The sequence below is a fragment of the Peromyscus californicus genome, unplaced genomic scaffold (genome assembly GCF_007827085.1).
Source record: "Peromyscus californicus insignis strain IS unplaced genomic scaffold, ASM782708v3 Scaffold_3__1_contigs__length_106647218, whole genome shotgun sequence".
Classification (NCBI taxonomy): Eukaryota; Metazoa; Chordata; class Mammalia; order Rodentia; family Cricetidae; genus Peromyscus; species Peromyscus californicus.
The window spans coordinates 90,839,098-90,856,969 of record NW_026294551.1 but is presented as its reverse complement, the minus strand read 5'-3'; the positions used below and the strand labels follow the sequence as shown (position 1 = coordinate 90,856,969).

The 17,872-nt window shown below is 50.3% G+C and overlaps 1 protein-coding gene across 1 annotated transcript in view; it reads left to right on the top strand.

Moving 5' to 3' along the window:
- Positions 1-17,872, top strand: part of Ergic1 (endoplasmic reticulum-golgi intermediate compartment 1) — a 103,846-nt gene that overhangs the window by 81,737 nt on the left and 4,237 nt on the right. Inside the window, exons 8-9 of the mRNA XM_052758931.1 lie at positions 2,848-2,948; positions 6,082-6,204. Coding sequence (XP_052614891.1) covers positions 2,848-2,948; positions 6,082-6,204 — 224 coding nt within the window. The remainder of the gene's footprint in view (positions 1-2,847; positions 2,949-6,081; positions 6,205-17,872) is intronic.

The following is a 17,872-nucleotide window of genomic DNA, read 5'->3' as shown; positions in this document are numbered from 1 at the left end:
GTAGCCTGTCCCTAGAGAAGGTAGATCGCAGCCCTGGAATATCGCCAAACTCTGACACCAGCTACTGTCACTGTTGTTAATCACTGCTTTGCCATCGTCCTGAGCGGAGGTAGTCACCTGGATCCCATAGAGTTGCAGCAGAACCAGAATCCACTCTATGGAAACCAGCTCCATAGGGGGTCAGGGAGGAAACAAGCTGGGCCCTCCCCTCCCCCATCTCCTGCCCAAACCATTCCTGTCAATCATTGGCTTCTTCCAGAGTTTTAGAGAGTGCTGTATCTCTCTACTCAGGGCCAAAGAGTGCACACACATATACACACATATGTATCCATTTTTATACATGCCTATGTGTGCATGTACACACATACTAAGCTAAGAAAAATAATGTCCACTGGGTTGCTTTGAAGAACCATATTAGTGTTACCCCTAATGTGTGGTAGGGACCTGCATCTTGGAATGTGGCAGCTGCTGGCCATGATGCCTCATGACTGTTCGGCAGTCACACATCCATTGCATATTGCTCAGGCACAGTACCGAGTTCTGGAAACAAGGAGGTGAAGCCAACAGTCTCTACAGGCTTCCATTTGGTGTTGTTGAAAGATGTTCATGATACCTGGTCCTGAGGAGAAGCCCCAGTGTGATTCCATGAGGACATCTGACATGTTCAGCTAGCCTGGCTAGCTCAGTCAGTAGAACATGAGACTCTTAATCTCAGGCATGGGTTTGGGCCCCACGTTGGGCGCCAGATATTGGTGAAATTATTAAGGCCACTCCACGTAGTTAAAAGGAAGATTTATTTAGTGGGTAACTAAAAAGGGATAGGTAGGTCGTGGGGTCTGGGGAAGGTGTATCGCAGTTCAGCGGTGTTCTCTGGAGCTCTGCTCGGTCAACCTCCACCGTCAAGGGTCCAGGAACAGAGAGAGCCCTGGCCCATCCAGATCTCGGGTCTCCAGGTACCTCCCTTGGCCCCGCCTTGTAGGCGTGACAGTTGCCGAAGCCTCAATGGGGGTTGGAACTTCCAGATCAAAACTGGAATGGCTACCCACTACAATACTTCAGTGGGAATGTGAACTGGTTTTCTGTATACAGTAGACATAAAGGTGACTTTCATTTGTGTGTGTATGTGTGTGTGAGAGAGAGAGAGACTACCTTTGTTTTGTATAAATAACAACAAAAAATATTACAGTTGTGACTTTTGCCAAGGTATTCATTACTTCATGCTTTATCCCTGGGTAATGGAATTTGAGAGATATACTTCAAGATGGTCTTTGGCCTCCTGGTTTAGTTATAGATACTGAGTCCATCACGTGGGAGTCTCCAGGGGTGAGAACTAGGGTCTGCCTTTGATCCCAGGTGATCCTAGTGCTCAGAACTCTGAGAGCCATTGCAGGCATGAACAAGAGGTATGGGGTCCCCTGGGCTTAGCTTAAAGGCTAGAGGGCTTTCCCTAAGTTTCCTGGGGTGTCAACTTGATTTCAGAAGTCCTGTGCTTTCCTGGGGTGGCGTAAGGGTCAGGAAGAGTCAGGGAGTGAACTTGTCAGGGCTAGAAGATTCTCTCTATGCCCACCACTCTTACACATGAGTCTGAAGACAGGACTGACTTGTGGAGACCAAGGTTAGGACCCAGGCGATTCAATTTCTATGTTATTTTAGCTCCATGGTTCCCAGCCTAAGGTTCTAGAAGGAATGAGAGGGATGGATGTTGGACCTCTATTGGCATCCTAAAGGCCCACAGGGTTCAGAAGTCCTTGCCCTAGGAGGCTGTGGCATCTCTGGTTCCGGTTACCTCATGCCTGGAGAGGCTGTGGCAGCTCTGGTTCCGGTTACCTCATGCTCGGGGAGGCTGTGGCAGCTCTAATTCCTGTTACCTCATGCTTATCAGTAGCTGATTGATCCATTCTCCATTCATGCCTTTGTCCAGTCATCCTTCTGTCCATTCATTCATTCAGCAAGATTTGCCACTGTCCACTCAGTACCAGGCTCTGTGCAGGGTTTGGGGGCAGGAATGTAAGGCTTAGTCCTTGTCCTCAACGTCTTCCCCCATCCAAGCTGGAGGAGAGGAGAGGAGAGAGCCGGGTAAAGGGATTATGTTGAAATATTGCAGGGCTGAACGATCAGATGTTTATTGAGAAAGAAGAGAAGTTGACCAGGTTTTGGGGTTTTTGTGTTTGCAGTGCTGGGATTGCGGCCAAGGCCACGTGTGTGCTAGGCAGGTGCTTGACCACTGAACACATCCCCATCCTTGGGGATTAATCAGTTCTTACATAGTTCTTTCTGGGGGATTCTTTTTGTTTTTCTCTCTGAAACCCAGAACCCAGTTTATTTTAAAAGGAAAGGCATGCAGACAATGCCCACAATGAAATGGGGTCTTTCTCGAATCCTACCTTTCCCCCAGGAAACTTTTGTGGGGAGTGGGGCATGGTGAGGAGTGCCGTCCTGCCAGTCTCTCTCTAGTCTAGGTAAAGGGGACACTGAAGCTGCTCTGTTTCCTGGGAGCTCTTTCTAAATAATTCTGTGTGTTCACACATTGAAGAGAACGTGTCCCCTGGCCCCTAATTCACAGAAGCATGCTGATCCGTGGCTTGGTTCTTGGAGATAATGCCTTCTCAGCACCCCTCTTTAATGGTTGCCCCATTTGTGAGTGTGTGACCCCGAATATTATATGTTATGTAATGCAGACGTAAAGATCCCAGCAAATGGAATTAATTGCTCAGGCCCTGGCATTCCGGAGAAGAGAAGAGGGGAAAGCACTCTGGGATGCCAGGAGGACTTGAGCTTGGGGTGACATGTGGGGCCACCCCGCCAGCAGTGCCCGCCACGTTTCATCTTGTTTTGTACTCCCTGCAGCCCTGGCCTCCCATGACTACATCTTGAAGATTGTGCCCACAGTGTATGAGGACAAGAATGGCAAGCAGCGTTACTCCTACCAGTACACAGTGGCCAACAAGGTGAGTGGGCTGGAAATGGACTGAGCATCGCAGTTGCGCCCTCTGCTGGCTGAGAGAAGAGGCAATGCCCCCGTGCGTTCTGCTGAAAGGAATTAATGGGGTTGGGGAGTAGTAGGTAGTCCTACCAGTCTCATTGTCTAGTCTAGGTAAAGATGAAGTACTCAGTCCTTGTCATTGTGGTGGCCTCAAGGTCTAAGGGAGAAACTAACAAAGAGATAAAATGTGATCTGTTTGAAATAGCAGGCAGAGGACTGTCCCTAAATGTCCCAAATCTTCTGGTCCTGATTTTTCAGGCTCCTATGGACCAGCACATGGTAGATGCCCGAGGAATCATATCAGGGTGGCTGTGGATGTCCCAGGACCCCAACACTCCAAGAGACAGACAGACAGAGGGACATCAGAGCCGACGAAATGAGATGACCCTGTAGTTAGTGGCTTGGGCCCCTCCAGAAACTGCATTGCCAATGGACACTAGTGCCCGGAGTAGGAGGAATCCCTGCCCCAGCCCAGTGGGTGGGTTTTCCTGTTTACCACCAGGGCTCTCCTGTTTCTGCTGTTGCAAGGCTACCCAAACCCTAAGTAAATGATGGACTATTTAGTTCAACTATAATCATGATTGGGTGGTCGTGTATTGAGTTCTTAGGAACCAGACATACCCAGCTGCCTGCCTCCATCCATTCATTTTCTTTCTTTCTTTCTTTCTTTCTTTCTTTCTTTCTTTCTTTCTTTCTTTCTTTCTTCCTTTCTTTCTTTCTTTTTTTTCTTTCTTTCTTTCTATCTCTTTTTCAGGACAGGGTTTCACTGTGTAGCCCTGGCTATCCTAGAACTCACTCTGTAGACCAGGCTGGCCTCGAACTCACAGAGATCTGCCTACCTCTGCCTCCCAAGTGCTGAGATTAAAGGTGTGCGCCACCACCTGGCTTCCATCACCAATTCAGTCACCATGACTGTCCTGATATGGGAGCTGTTGTCCCCATTTTACAGATTTGGTCACCAAGAAACTGATAGTCACAGAGCTGTCTAGCTGCCATGTAGGGATTAGGGCCAGGTTCCTTTTGGGCTCCAGAGCCCCCTGATTGCTCACCCACTCCATCTGTCCAGTCTGTCCATCTATCAAGGGGCTGTCCAGGCTTACCCACTTGGGAAGCCTCTCAGTGATGGGTCCCTCTGCTCTGGTTTGCTCTGATCCATAACTCTCTGGGGAGGCTTATTTCTTTCATTCACTATGTCAGAGACGGAGTCTAGCCCACTCTCTTCCCTGGTGATGTAACAAAATCCGAAGACTAGGTAACAGATAAGGAACAGAAGTTGCTTTATCTCATGGAGCTGGAGAAGAGAAAGTCAAAAAGATTGTCCCCGGCCTGTGCTGAGCCTTTTTGCTGTATCATCATCACACAGTGGTGGGCAGGCAGGGCATGGAGAGACACAAGCACACTGGCAGCCTAGGAGCGAGCATCTTCCTCCTCTCACAGAAGCACCAATGCTGCCGCTGGCACCCCACCCTCATGGCCTCATCTAACTTAATCACCTCCCAAAGGCCTCACCTCCAGTTCCCACCAATGTATACTTCTGTATACATGTGTATACTATACTTATCCATTGACCTGCAGAAAAATGGACGATGTAAACTAAGACGGAGGAGAGAGCTGATGGCACTTGCCCAGCATGCACAAGGCTCTGGTTTCAACCACCAGCACTACAACAAACAAATGCATATGACTTTGAGGGGGGTGGGACATGTTTAAACCATTGTAACCCCCAGTGCTGGCACATCTGAGCAGGAAGCATGGGGGGCTCTGGACCTCACGACCCCATCCCAGCTCAGTCATCATTGCCTGTTTACTTGTTTATAATATGTCCGTGGTAGTTACTCCACAAGATTGCTGTCAAATGAAGCAATGTTTTCAGAAGAGCGCTCAGCCTGCAAAGAAGGCTTGGGTAATTGGTGTCTACTGCTGCTATTTTTCATTCTGTTTCTCATCCCTCAGCTCTGGGCCGCAACCCAGACAGTCACCCTGCTCTCTCAGCTCTCCCCTGGGAAAGTGGAGTTTTCTCTGCCCCCGGGCTCCTGCCCTCAAGGCTTTGGCAAGGGCCTGGTGGCTGGAACAGCTCACTCAGCATTCTCTGTGGCTCTGGCCCCAGCCTGTCCTATGAATGGAAGTAGCTGTCCAGTGGGAGGTTAGGACTCAGTGGGGTCCGTGGAATCAGCCCAGCTGCTCAAGACCAGTGCAGGGGACACAGGGGTGGGGCTTGGGGTACCCAGCATCCATCTCCATTTGTTGTAAACAAGAGAGACATGCTCAGAGCTTCTCAGTGCCCTGAAGTGCCCCAGTAAGAGATCCTGTGGGTCATTGCCCTGATCCCCAGGGTTGCAGTGGGAGAAACCAAGCCCTTCAGGAGAGGGTAAGGCTGGCCCAAAGACAGCCTGTCGCTTTAGCTCCTCGGTGGCCACACATTGCTGTGTGCTTCTTAGGAGCCATGGCGGGCTGGGCACTGCCCCTTTCCAGTTCTCTCTGCTGGCCCTTCTTTGTGGGCAAGCTCGCCCCCAGTTGGTCTTTGTACTCATCACATTGACACATCAGACAGGATGTCTTCTTATCCATCAGCCGTGGTTTAGAATGTCCCCTCCTCAGTGAGCCTTCCAGATTCCCCTAAGGAGAATCGGCAGTTCATTTATGGCCCCGTGAGCACTGGAGTCGCTCAACCCTACATGAACACTGTTGGAAGTCAGTGATGCTGCGATGTCTGTGTCCTCACGCCTGGCAGTCCTGACTCCTCTGGGGAAGAGGCCTTGTCGCCCCAGGAATCCCAGAACAGCCGAGGTGCCCGACAGAATAAATGACTAGATTTTATGCGGCCAGGTGATTCAAGGAGGAAATATTCAGACTGAGCGCAAAGCTCTCCTCTCACATCTCACCCTTCAGATTGGTGCTCAGTTCTGGCGCCACTTCTGAGTTACATGGTCCATTTCCTACAGCTGAAGGAAAACGCCCCACTGTGCTGCCTGCCCTGAGGCCTTGGGAGGAGGAGTGAGAGGAAGCTGTCTGGATGCCCTGCTGCAGTCCACACCCTCACCCTCCTGAGGCTGGCTCTGCCTGTAATTCTCCCGTCACCCTCCTTTTCTCTCCTATAGGAGTATGTTGCCTACAGCCACACGGGCCGCATTATCCCCGCCATCTGGTTCCGCTATGACCTCAGCCCCATCACAGTCAAGTACACAGAGAGAAGACAACCGCTCTACAGGTTCATCACCACGGTAAGTCACCCAGGGCCCAGAGCCAGCTGTGCGTCTGCTGTGGCCTCCCTCGTCTGGGCAGCCCACACCTATTCTTGCTGGAACCAGACAGGGCCTGCTAGGCCTGCAGTGAACACAGGTGACTTTGTCTCCCAGACCGGTGAAGTGTTACCGGAAGCAGGCTGGAACCACGGGCATTTTCCCTAGCTGAGGTGTGTTCTGGGAGATACCACTTAGCACATCTGATTCCTAAGGGAAATCTCCTGGCTCCGGGATGTTGGTGATTTTCTCTTTCTGGTGGTGGTCTGTGGAAATTATTTTCAGCATTTGTATTTGGGGTTTGTTTGTTTGAGAAAGGGTCTCACTTTGCCATCCTGGCTGTCCTGGAACACACTCTGTAGACCAGGCTGGCCTCAAACTCACAGAGATCCGCCTGCCTCTGCCTCCCGAGTGCTGGGATTAAAGGCGTGCGCCACCATTAACCGCATGCCTGCCATGCCATGCCTTTTAACGTCTTCTCGTGTCTTCTCTCACAGTCCGGCCGTCCTGGGTTCGGCGTACTCCTTCTCCGCTCATTTTCCTGCCTTTGTTTCTCCTTTTCTCCACCTTGTCTACTCTGGGCAGCGTTAGGATGGCAGTTTAGTTTTACACTGATTATTTCTGTGACGTGAACTGTTTCCTGGCCTCCAATTCATCACCCTTGTACAGGGAAGGTGGGTCACAGTGCCTCTTCCACCCAAGAAACTTCAGAGGTCTGGGGTGAGCTGGAGTCAGCAGAGGTGAAAGACAGGGCTGCTCTGTCGGATTTGGCCACTGAGGCCTAAAGATGCATGTAATATCGGAAAGCCTTGTGCAGGGTGAGTTGGGTCTTGGTGTGTAGCCCAGGCTGGCCTGGAACTGGCAGGAATCCTCCTGGGTGCCATATGAGCCTCCTAAATAGCTAGGAATGCCACTTCGCCCAACTTCATACTTTTAATGATGGTTGATATCGGGGTCTCAATCCTGGCTGGTTCGTTTCCTGCTGTGGCAGGGTCAGGAACAGACAGGATCTATGCAGCTGGCCTGAGTGGTGTGTCGGTGGCTTTAGGCCTGGCTGTATCTAGTCACGTACTTGGTGAGAAGTATCTCTCTCCATCTTTCAGTCTTTACATCTCTCTCTATCCTGGCTTTGTTCTCGGACAGAATTTACCAACAGAAGCTCTCTAGATCTCAGTAACTCCATGCCAAACCCTGGAAAGGACCGAGCTCTTCTTGTCTCAGCTGAGGTACCATGATATCCTTCTGTCTTTGCTTAGAGAACAGAATTCTCTGCTTGCCCTGGGCTAGGTCTCTTGCCCTCTCTGGAACCAAAGGTTGTGAGGGATGGCATTCCTCAAGAGCAAAATCAAGGCTAGTTACTGGGAGAGGGCCAGTGGGCGCTGCAAGGCACATGGTCAGGGAGGTATCTGTGGCAAGGCCATTGCTTCTAACGAGCAACATAAGAATAATGGTCTTTGTTCTTGCTACCTCCCGGGCCTCTGAGGCTCAGAGAGCATCATGGAAGGAAGGGAAAACTCTGCAGATAAAAAGAGCAGGTGGATACAACGTGTGTCACAAGCCTGAGGCTTGGATAAGCCTCAGAACAGCTTTTTGCTGTTCTGTGAGCGCACAGGAATCCACAGCTTCCCTTGAACAAACAGCTCCTATAGCTCCTACCTAGAGCTGAAGCACCACACGCAAGCTGGAAAGGGCTTGCCACATGTGTGCGGAGGAACGGTCATCAACATCTGTATAGAAAGACCTCCCGGGCAGCAAGTGGCCAGAGGAGCTAGGCCAGGGCTGAGGACCACTCTGCCCCAAGCAGACCAGTGAACCCTGCTCCTTTCACTTGAACTTGAAAAAAACGAGACTCAAGATGTTAAGAGCCGTCCAGTCCTCCCTGCCCGGTAATATTCAAAGTCTGCCACTCACCACAAAGATGGAGAGGAGGTAAAACTAGGGACCCACATATAGGAGGAGATTTATAAAACTTGTCACCTCCGAGTCAAGGGGTTTGTGAACAAATGCTTTTACCCAAGATGCCGCAGGTGAGCACATGCTAAGTGCATGTGGGTCCCACTGCATACCCAGAATAAGCCAGACACTTAGATAGAAGCAGAAGTCCTCCATGCTTCCAGGCAGGTGTGGCCTGCGCCTCAGAGGCCCTGGAGGTTCTGCTGCCAATGGTGCCATTGACACACTGCACTGCTAGGCCAAGAAGGTCCCGCCATGGTCCCCAACCCCCAGTTCCCATTTGTTCATGGGAAGCAGCTGAGCCCCTGAGCATCAAAAATCCCTTGGCAAGTGGCTGAGAGATGAAGCGGCTTTGGTTACTCCCTTACTGTTTGCTAGATTTTGCTATACCAGGCCTGAGTGAGCCTGGGCCTCCAGGAGCCTCCCAGTGGTGTGGAACATTCATGTCAAAACCCAGTGCTGTGCCACGAGAGCCCTGCTCCTGGGTTCCACAGTGGCAGAGAGGAGGCCCTCACACTTGTTCAGCAAGGTCCTGGCATGAAGGAGAGAAGGCTGCCTTGGAAAGGGCCTTGTGTGTGCAAAGACATCAGTCCAGTGGCCTTTTGAAAGCCAAGAAGCCCTCTCCTTGGGATGGACTCCCTGTTTGGACAAGGTGAACCATTGACATTCCAAGAACTGGAATTTCCACAAAGCCACGGGAACAGCGATCATCATAACCCAACATGACTCCTCCCTTGTTCTTCTCCCTTCAGCCCCCAGCTTGTCAGCCATCTTGGTCGGGTCCACCTCTGCTGGGGTAAGACCCCATGAATCCCCAGGCTTGCTAACCACACTGCTCCATGGAACCTCCGGACATTAGCTTGGTTTGTTTTCTGAGAGCCCAAGGCTGCCATCTTGGTTGCCATGGCAACTGAAGGGTCAGCTCATGAGCCAGCTGGCTCCCGGCAGATGGCGTCATTATGGAGCTTCAAAGCCCTTTGTCATGGGACAGCAGATGTGAGGGTGATGCTGGCACTCAGACATGCCACACAAAGACCTTGGAGCCTGCGGAGGGTGGGTGGGGCTGCAGCAGAGTGGAGACACCTGCCATGGGCTTCTCATCCTCTCCTTTTCCAACCACACACTTGTGTGGGCAGCTCTAAACTCCAAGTGGGTGTCCTCTGCAAATAGCCCCTCCGCGGGGGCTGCTGAAGAAGGGCTTAGGCTAAGATGTCATGTGATGTCTTCAGAGGAGGGGAGCAGCTGTGGCTGGGCTGGGGTGAGGGGCAGAGCTTCCAAAAGAAGCGGTTTCACATACCTGGCACCTGGCTGATTCTGGGTTCTCCTCCGGGTCAGGTCTTCAGGGAACATGCCCTGCAGTATCCAGTACCAGGCTGCCCAAGGCTCCCCTCTCTGGATCCTCACAGTACCTCTATCAAACCTACCCCTCTTGCTCTACCAGAACATTCTTACACCAAAAGAAGCGTTGCATTTGGCCATATGTGCATGCCTATATCTTCCCCCACCCCTCCATCTCTGTCCCCTGCAGTTTGCTAAAACCCTTCTTTTGAGATTTAAGTGGGCTGTGGTGACAGATTGAGTGACTTGAGGTGTCAAATCTCTATCTATGCATGGTTTATTTTGAGAGAAGGAATACCCAGAAGCCATTAAGTGCCATATTGGGCTTGGCATGACTGACAATTCTTGCCCACCAGAAAGTACCAGATACTGATGGTGTGCTCCCATTGAACATTATCATGCAGCCCTTTCAACTGAAAAGACACTTAGGGGCCTCGGGATGAGGGAGTTTGGCTGGAGTAAGCCCCACCCACCCATGTTCTTTCCATTGCCCCCACACACTTTCCTTACCAGGAAAAAGATGTCCCATGCTTTAGATTGCACTTCCCAGTTGTCAGGTCCAATCATAGCCTCCAGGTGTCGTGACTCATTTACCGTGGTGTCCCAGCATCCAGCATAGGCCTCGGGTGTTCACAGATGTGTAAAGGACAGCTGCTCACAAAAGTGATGATGGCTGCCTTTACTCAGCATCTACTACAGGCAATTTTATAATTATCCCCCGAACCCTTCCAGGGGCCTCAGCAGAGGTTCTACTGCTTCTGTTTTAGATATGAATTCAACCAAGGCTTGGAGAGGCAAAGAAACTCCCCCAAGACCATACAGCTAGTGAATGATGAAACTGGGACTCGACCCCCAGGCCTTCCTTTGTAACATCCTCTCCCTGCTGAACAAGGGCTCTCGAACAAGGGTGTTAGAGCAGCAGAGGCCCTAGAAGGCACAAAGCCTTTGGCATAGGACACTGGTGTTGTTGGACAGTGGCTGTTACCCCAGCACTGAGATACTACAGCAGAAGGTAAACTGATATCACCACCATGTAAGCATGTGCACAGCCATAAAAAGAAACCAGGTGTCCACCCGAGGCTGCAGGGCTAACAGTTTGCAAGTTCCCCAGCCTGGACCTGTGTCTCTTTGGTTTCTGCCTGCCCTTCATGGCAAGATGTGAGGAAGCATGAAGAGTTGATTGGAGACAAACTTCAAACTGACTAGAAGGACTGGACGTAGCTCAGTGGTGGAGCGCATGCTTAGTGTGCTGGAAGCTGGGTGTTTGACCCCTAGCACTGGGTTTTGTTTTGTTTTGGGGGCGGGTGGGGTGGGAGTTGTTTGGTTGGTTGGTTTTGTCTGAGGCTTTAGCTTAGTTGGAAAAGGGTTGTGTCGTGCAAGTGTGAAGACCTGTGTTCCTTCCTAGAATCCATGTAAAAAAGCTGGGGCATGGTGGTGTGCACTTGTAATCCCATAGCTGGTACAAACAGCTGGCTCCTTCGGGCTCACTGGCCAGCCAGCTTAGCTTGCTTGGCAAGTTCCAAACCAGGGAGAAACCCTGTCTCCAAAACCAAAGTAAATGGCATCTGGAGTTGACCTCTGGCATATATAGACATGCATGTCACACACACACACACACACACACACACACACACACACACACACACACACACACGAGTTTTATACTCCTCTAAGGTTATGTGGACTTTGCCACTTGGGCAGGGGGCAGCTTCGCAGCCTCCTGTGGATGGCCTGGATTCTCTCCTCTGCCTCCTCCTCTCCACTGAACCAAGAGCTACAGGCGTGTGCCTGCCTCATTGCCCTCCGCCACCACCACTGCGATGTGCCGGCTAGAACACAGCCCAGAATCTGTGATTCAGGGCTGGAATGTACAGAAGCCTTGGGATCAGATCCATCTGGGGCAACAGAGTGAAGTGAGGTCTTGCAGACAGATGTGTGCAGGGGCAGGTGGAGGGAATGGTGCTGAATGAGGTGGGGCTTCTCATACTATCTCCTAGGTGGGCCCTGTGGGATGAAAGGGATAGAAAAGGAAAGGACTGGGCACCGTGGTCCAAGGAGGTTTAGTCGCAGTGATGCATCGCTTCTAACTTCCCAACCTCTGCAAGCAGGGCTTTCGAATACCCCGATTCCAGGATATTTGCTGTGCAGATCTCTGCAGGAGAACAGAGAAAGCGAGTGCGGTAGGGTAGGCTTACAAGTTCTCCATAAATGAGGAGACGCGCTGAGGAGTAGGGACAAGACAGAGAAACACCTGGAACCTCCCACACCCACGTTCTCGGTTGCTGTGCGACCTTGGACGAGCCTTCTCGTCTGTGGCACAGTCACAAGAACTGAATGAGAAGGCAGAAGAGAGCACTGTCCCAGGGCAGGACAGAGGTGCTCAACCAAGGGGAACTTTGGGGTAGGGTGGGAAGGAGAGTTTTCAGTTAAGCACACTTTCCCTCAGACCTTTCCTTGAGTTAGGGGCTGAGGGTAGGAGGTCCAGAAGACATGACATGCTGGGTGTAGATCACCGTCCCTCCCTTCCTCCCATCCCCAAACTCTCTGGAGCCCCATCGTCAGCTTCCCTTCCTGATGCCCCCCCCTGCCTCTGCGACTTGGGTGTTCTCATCTGCGGCTCCAGCCTGTCTGCCTCCGGCAGCATATGATGAGACTTGGTTCATTATTTATTTCCTCTGACTGTGCCTTTTCCACAAGCTTTGAAACCGCACCGCCTGGATGAGGAAAGATGAGCAGTTCCTGGCATTTGTGGTCACAGAGGCCTCATAGCCACCCCAGTCGTAGGTGAGAGAAACTGAGGCCCAGAGAATTAAACTGACCTTCTTGCCCAAAATCACAGAGCTGGCTTCCACCCAGGAATGTTTGCCCGGCGCTTCCTTTCCTTCCCTCCCGAGTGGCGGTGGTGCAGACTTTTTCACAGCAAGCCACTGAGCAGTAAACATAGGCCCAGGAGGGGCAGGAAGATGTTAGTCCTGGTGGAACAAGAATTCAGCTGTCTAGCCCAGGCCTTCCATAGCATAAGGAATTGAAAGCCAGAGTTAAAATGTAAAGAAATACATCTTCTTTTGAAGTTATGCTAGGGTGTGAACTCCAGGACAGAACACTTGCCAGGCATGCTTGAGGCCCACGTAATGCAAAAAAGAAAAACAATAAACCAGACTTGATGGAATGACAGCTCAGCGTGTAAAGGCACCTGCCACCAGGCTAAGTTTGACCCCACGTGGTAGATGGAGAGAACTGACTCCTCCTGCAAATTGTCTTCTGACCTCCATGCGGGCACCGTGACCCTGTGTATATAAGTAAATGTAATTTAAAAATTAATGGCAAAGTGAAATATTCAAGTAAGCTGGCTTCATTCTGGTCCCCACGGAAGGTTGGGAAGCCATCGGGTCTGGGAAGGCGGGGGTTGGGTCAGAAAGGGGGAGTGCTGTTGGTGATGTCCAGCTCACGACTGCTTCTCTTGGACACACTGGGGCCTAGGTGAGTGCATTGTTTCCCTGCTCGTGTTTCTGGGGCTGGGGCTGCTGACCAGGGTAGGGAGACGGGTGCTGGCCATCGTGTCCCTTCCTGGCTTAGCAGCTCTCCTCCCTAACCACCCCCCCGAAACAGGGAAGCCCCCTCACCCTAGTTGTCCCTCTGTCCTGAGGCCTGGTGGAGGCAAGGGCCAAGGTCATTGGCATTGGGGGGTGTGTACATGCCTCACAGGTGCTCTTTCCATGACACACTAGTCTTAAGACGTAGTCTTCCAGTTTTTTAAAGCAAAGAAACTGAGGCATAAACACTAGGAGGCAGACAGCCAGCCACAGCAACAGGAAGACCTTAGCCTGGCTCTACAGACTCCAAGGCCAGGGTGCCCTCAGCAACTGAGTACCTCGCAGCCCCAGGCTGCACTGCCCAGGCTCAGAGATTGAAGGAGTCACAATGGGATGGGTGAGGTTGTTGCCTGTCCCCGCTTCACGAGCCTCCACCTCTCCACCCACCTTCGCACCAGCTCCCAGACACCTACTCAGAGCGGAACAAGGGGCCCGTCTTTCCTTTGCTCGATCAAGCCCATTCAGCTACTCCTTGTTCATCCTTGTGTTCACTCGCTGTCTACTTATTTAGCAAATGCGTCTTGAACACCTGCTCTGTACCAGTGACTTCTGTCTTCTCTCCCTTGGCCGTGAACATAAGAGAGCAAGCGATAGGGTTGACACAGGCCAGACACCAGGGGCCCCCTGACTAGGGAAGTGAAAGGGATCTGACCCAAGGAGCCTGGCCCAGAGGGAGGCTCTTCATCATGAATGCTCCTAGACACGGCCCTAAGCCATGCCCTCCTGGGCATCAGCCACCTCTGTTAAGGTCAGGGCTGACTACCGGGCCCCATGGCTAACATGAGCCTTGGGCAGCTTCAGGGTCTTCAGAGAACCTTGCCGTCCTGTTCTTCCATGATTGACTCGTCTTCCTCTGAAAGTGCCAGGAAGAGAAGGAATTGAGACAGGAAGCCTCAAAAGAAGCCTGGAGCACTTTCTGCTCTTCCAGAGAACCAGGGTTCAGTTCCCAGCAGCCACATGGCAGCTCACAACTGTCTGTAACTCCAGTTCCAAGGGATCTGACACCTTCACACAGATATACATGCAGGCAAAACACTAACACACATGGATTGAAAATAAATAAATAAATGGTAATATTTTACTCTTTTTTTCTGATTAAAATGGGTCTCAAGTATAGAGATTGCCACATTTAGCAACAAGGCTGGAGACTGAGAGATGAGATTAGGTGTCATTTACTGAACACGTAATTCCAGGTACTCTGGAATTCCAGGTACTCTAGAGGTGTTCTCTGCAGAATGACTGTCAGTTGGATGAGACTGCTTTTCTGGTCTTATAGATGGAAAAACTGAGACCCAGAAAGACACTTCCATGGCAGCCACTGCCCAAGCCCCGAGGATGGGTTCTCTCTGCTTTCCAAGCAGCGAAGGCCCCAGTCCTCACCTCCTGCCTGCCGTGGTCACTTGCAGTGAGGAGGTACATGCCTCCGTACCTCACCTCTGCACTCCCAGAGCGGCTGCCAGCAGCAGTCTGGGAGTTTAGTGTCTATGGTACCATCTGCTTTATCTACACATTTGTCCATTTAGGTCGATCTTGGGCTCCTTCCTGCAGATCAGAGTGATCCTGAGTCTCCAGTGCCCTGCCCTCTCTTCAGGCCATTCTTAGCATCCTTCCTTCATCACCTCTAGCTTCATCTCACAACTGGTCCATTTGTTTTTCCCATACTGCTCAAGACATGTCAGTGGTGAGGCCTGTATTCCTGCCACCCTCTTGTGTAACTCACCTTGAAGGGCCATCATACCCTCATACAGCTGGTGGCTTCATTTCCCATGTGAGAGCCCTGACCTTTTCAGGACAAGGGATGACCATAATTGACAGTTTTCCCAGTGATTCTCAGAATGGTATCACCCTGGTGCTGGTGGCTGCCATGTCCCTTTGTATGTCAACTCCAGGACACTCCATGCTTCAAGCCTCCTGGTTGTCCCTGTAACCCTAATCTACCTCATTCTAGTAGGTACTGAGGGTGGAGATGGGCTACTACAGTGTCCTTGTGGCTTGTTTCATAGCCACGATGTGAAAATACTCAAAAGAATTTTTCAGAAACAAGTCGTTCGAAGATATTAAATAATATTACTAAATATAGTATTCTTATTTTATTATCATTAGTCTTTTATTGTGCCTAATTTTTAAGTTAAAAAATTAGTAGGTACTGTTTTTTTGTTGTTGTTGTTGTTGTTTTTGTTTTGTTTTGTTTTTTTGGTTTTTCGAGACAGGGTTTCTCTGTGTAGCTTTGCACCTCTCCTGGAACTCACTTGGTAGGCCAGACTGGCCTCGAACTCACAGAGATCCGCCTGCCTCTGCCTCCCAAGTGCTGGGATTAAAGGCGTGTGCCACCACCGCCCAGCGTGTTTTTTTTTTTTTTTTTTTAAGTGTACACTAAGTATTGAGTTTGAAACTATCTGGTTCCAGGCACCTCTGTGGGTCTTATAATGTATCCCCTGAGAATGAGGGACCACTGGAATGAAAGCAAGGGTGGGCCATTAGAATCTTCTCAACTCTAGAGAAGCCCCCCAAAATGTATCAGAATTCCTTTCTTGCAGTCCACCACAATCCACCCCCTTCAGTAGACATTGTAATGTATGCGTGGGTTGAGCGACATCAGCCTATCTCTATCTCAAGTATAGAGATTGCCACATTTAGCAACAAGGCTGGAGACAGAGATGAGATTCCGCTCACGGCAGCATCCCCCTTAGCCTTCAAGCTGACAGTAACTTACCCTGTGATTGGGCCTGTTGCTTAGCCTGCATGCTCCCTCAGTTTCCCCAAAGGCTGTATCTTCTGGTGGGCCTCAGTGCATATGTCTCCCTCTTCCCTGGGCCAGCCCAATGAAAGAAGATCTCAGACGGGTGCCAGGTGTGTGTGAGTCATAGGAATTCAGGCCTCAAGTTATGTGTGGATGAAGGCAGATGGAGGGGTTATTTTTTATTTTGTGCTCCATTGCACTTAAGTCACATTTTCCTACCCTCCGCTCCAAGCTCTAAAAGCATTTTGTGGTATAAAATCTGCCATCATCTGATCCACTCTACCGAAATAAACCAGCTCCCCTGCCGTCATCTTCCCTGAAAAGTGCCCCTGCGTCATACACTGAGGCTGGTGGGGAGAGGCCTGGCCTGTTTAAAACACTTCATCATAATCCTCCCAGCGTCCCCATCCTCTCAGCTCCCTGGGGGGCTGCTCGGGTTTCTCGGACTGTTATTACTGGAATGCCAGCCGCTCTCCTTACAGGCCATCCACACAGACCTGCTCTGTCTTAAACCTCGCACACCTCTGCTTAGCCGTCTCAGGAAAACACCGTATAAAAGATAAATGCCAATGTGCTATGCCCTTCTCTCACCCTCACTGGCTTCTGGCTTCCCACCCCTTAGCATCAAATGGTCCATGAGTGCACCACTGCCACCCAGAGTCCTGTGACAGTTACATTTCAATGGATGTCTGTCCACAGATGCAAATCCAGAGCTGTGCTTTAGTGTAAGAATAGTAATCAACATTAAAAAGCATGTGCGCCTTTAATCCCAGCACCTGGGAGGCAGAAGCAGGCAGATCTCTGTGAGTCTGAAGCCAGCTTAGTCTACATACTGAGTTCCAGGAGAGCCAGGGCTATGCAGAGAAACCATGTCTCAAAAAAATAACTAAATAAATTATATATATATAGCTATGTATGTGTGTGTGTATATGTAAAGCCTAAGTCAGGTTAAGTTGCAAATGGAGTTTTGACAACTTGTTAGTACAGATGCTCCTCCATGTATGTTGGACTTGCCTTCCACATTTTCATCATAAGCTGAAAATAGCAAAATCAAAATTATACTTAGGGGGCTGGGCATGGTGGCTCATGCCTTTAATCTTAACAGTGGAGAAGCAGAAGCAGGGGGATTTCTGTGAGTTTGAGGCCAGCCTGGTCCATATAGTGAGTTCCAGGACAGCCAGAGCTATGTAGAGAGACCCTGTCGTGTGTGTGTGTGTGTGTGTGTGTGTGTGTGTGTGTGTGTGTTTATAGACTTCAGAGATGGCCCAGTAGGTAAAGTGATTGCCTTGCAAATGAGAGACCCTGAGTTCGAATCCCTGAAACCCGTGCAAAACTGGGCTCAGTAACACACATCTGTAAACCTCCTGTGTTGAAATGGGAAGCAGAGCCAGGAGAACCACTGGAAGTTCTTGGGCCCAGATGCTGTCTCAAACAAGAGAACTGACACCCAAGGTTGTCCTCTGACCTTCACATGAGTTGGGTGGCACATGTGTGCCCACACTCACACATATGAATGCACACATACACATTATACATACACAAAAAGATCTTTTAAAATATATAGATTTAATGCAGCTTACCTACCCAATACCATGGCTTAGCCCACTTACATTAGCCTATTAGGGTTCTCTAGAGGAACAGAACTAATAAAATGAATATACATATACATAAATCCCACATATATGGGATTTATAATTTTGTTTTTGTTTTTTAAGACAGGGTTTCTCTGTAGTTTTGGTGCCTGTCCTGGATCTCACTCTGTAGACCAGGTTGGCCTCAAACTCACAGAGATCTGCCTGGCTCTGCCTCCCAAGTGCTGGGATTAAAGGTGTGCGCCACCATCGCCCAGCAGGATTTATATTTTATATATATATTAGAATGGCCTACAGGCTATGGTCCAGCTAGAGCAGTGGTTCTCAATCTGTGGGTCACAACCCCTTTTGGGGATGCATATCAGAAGATATCCTACATATATATTTACATTACAATTCATGACAGTAGCAAAACTACAGTTATGGAGTAGCAA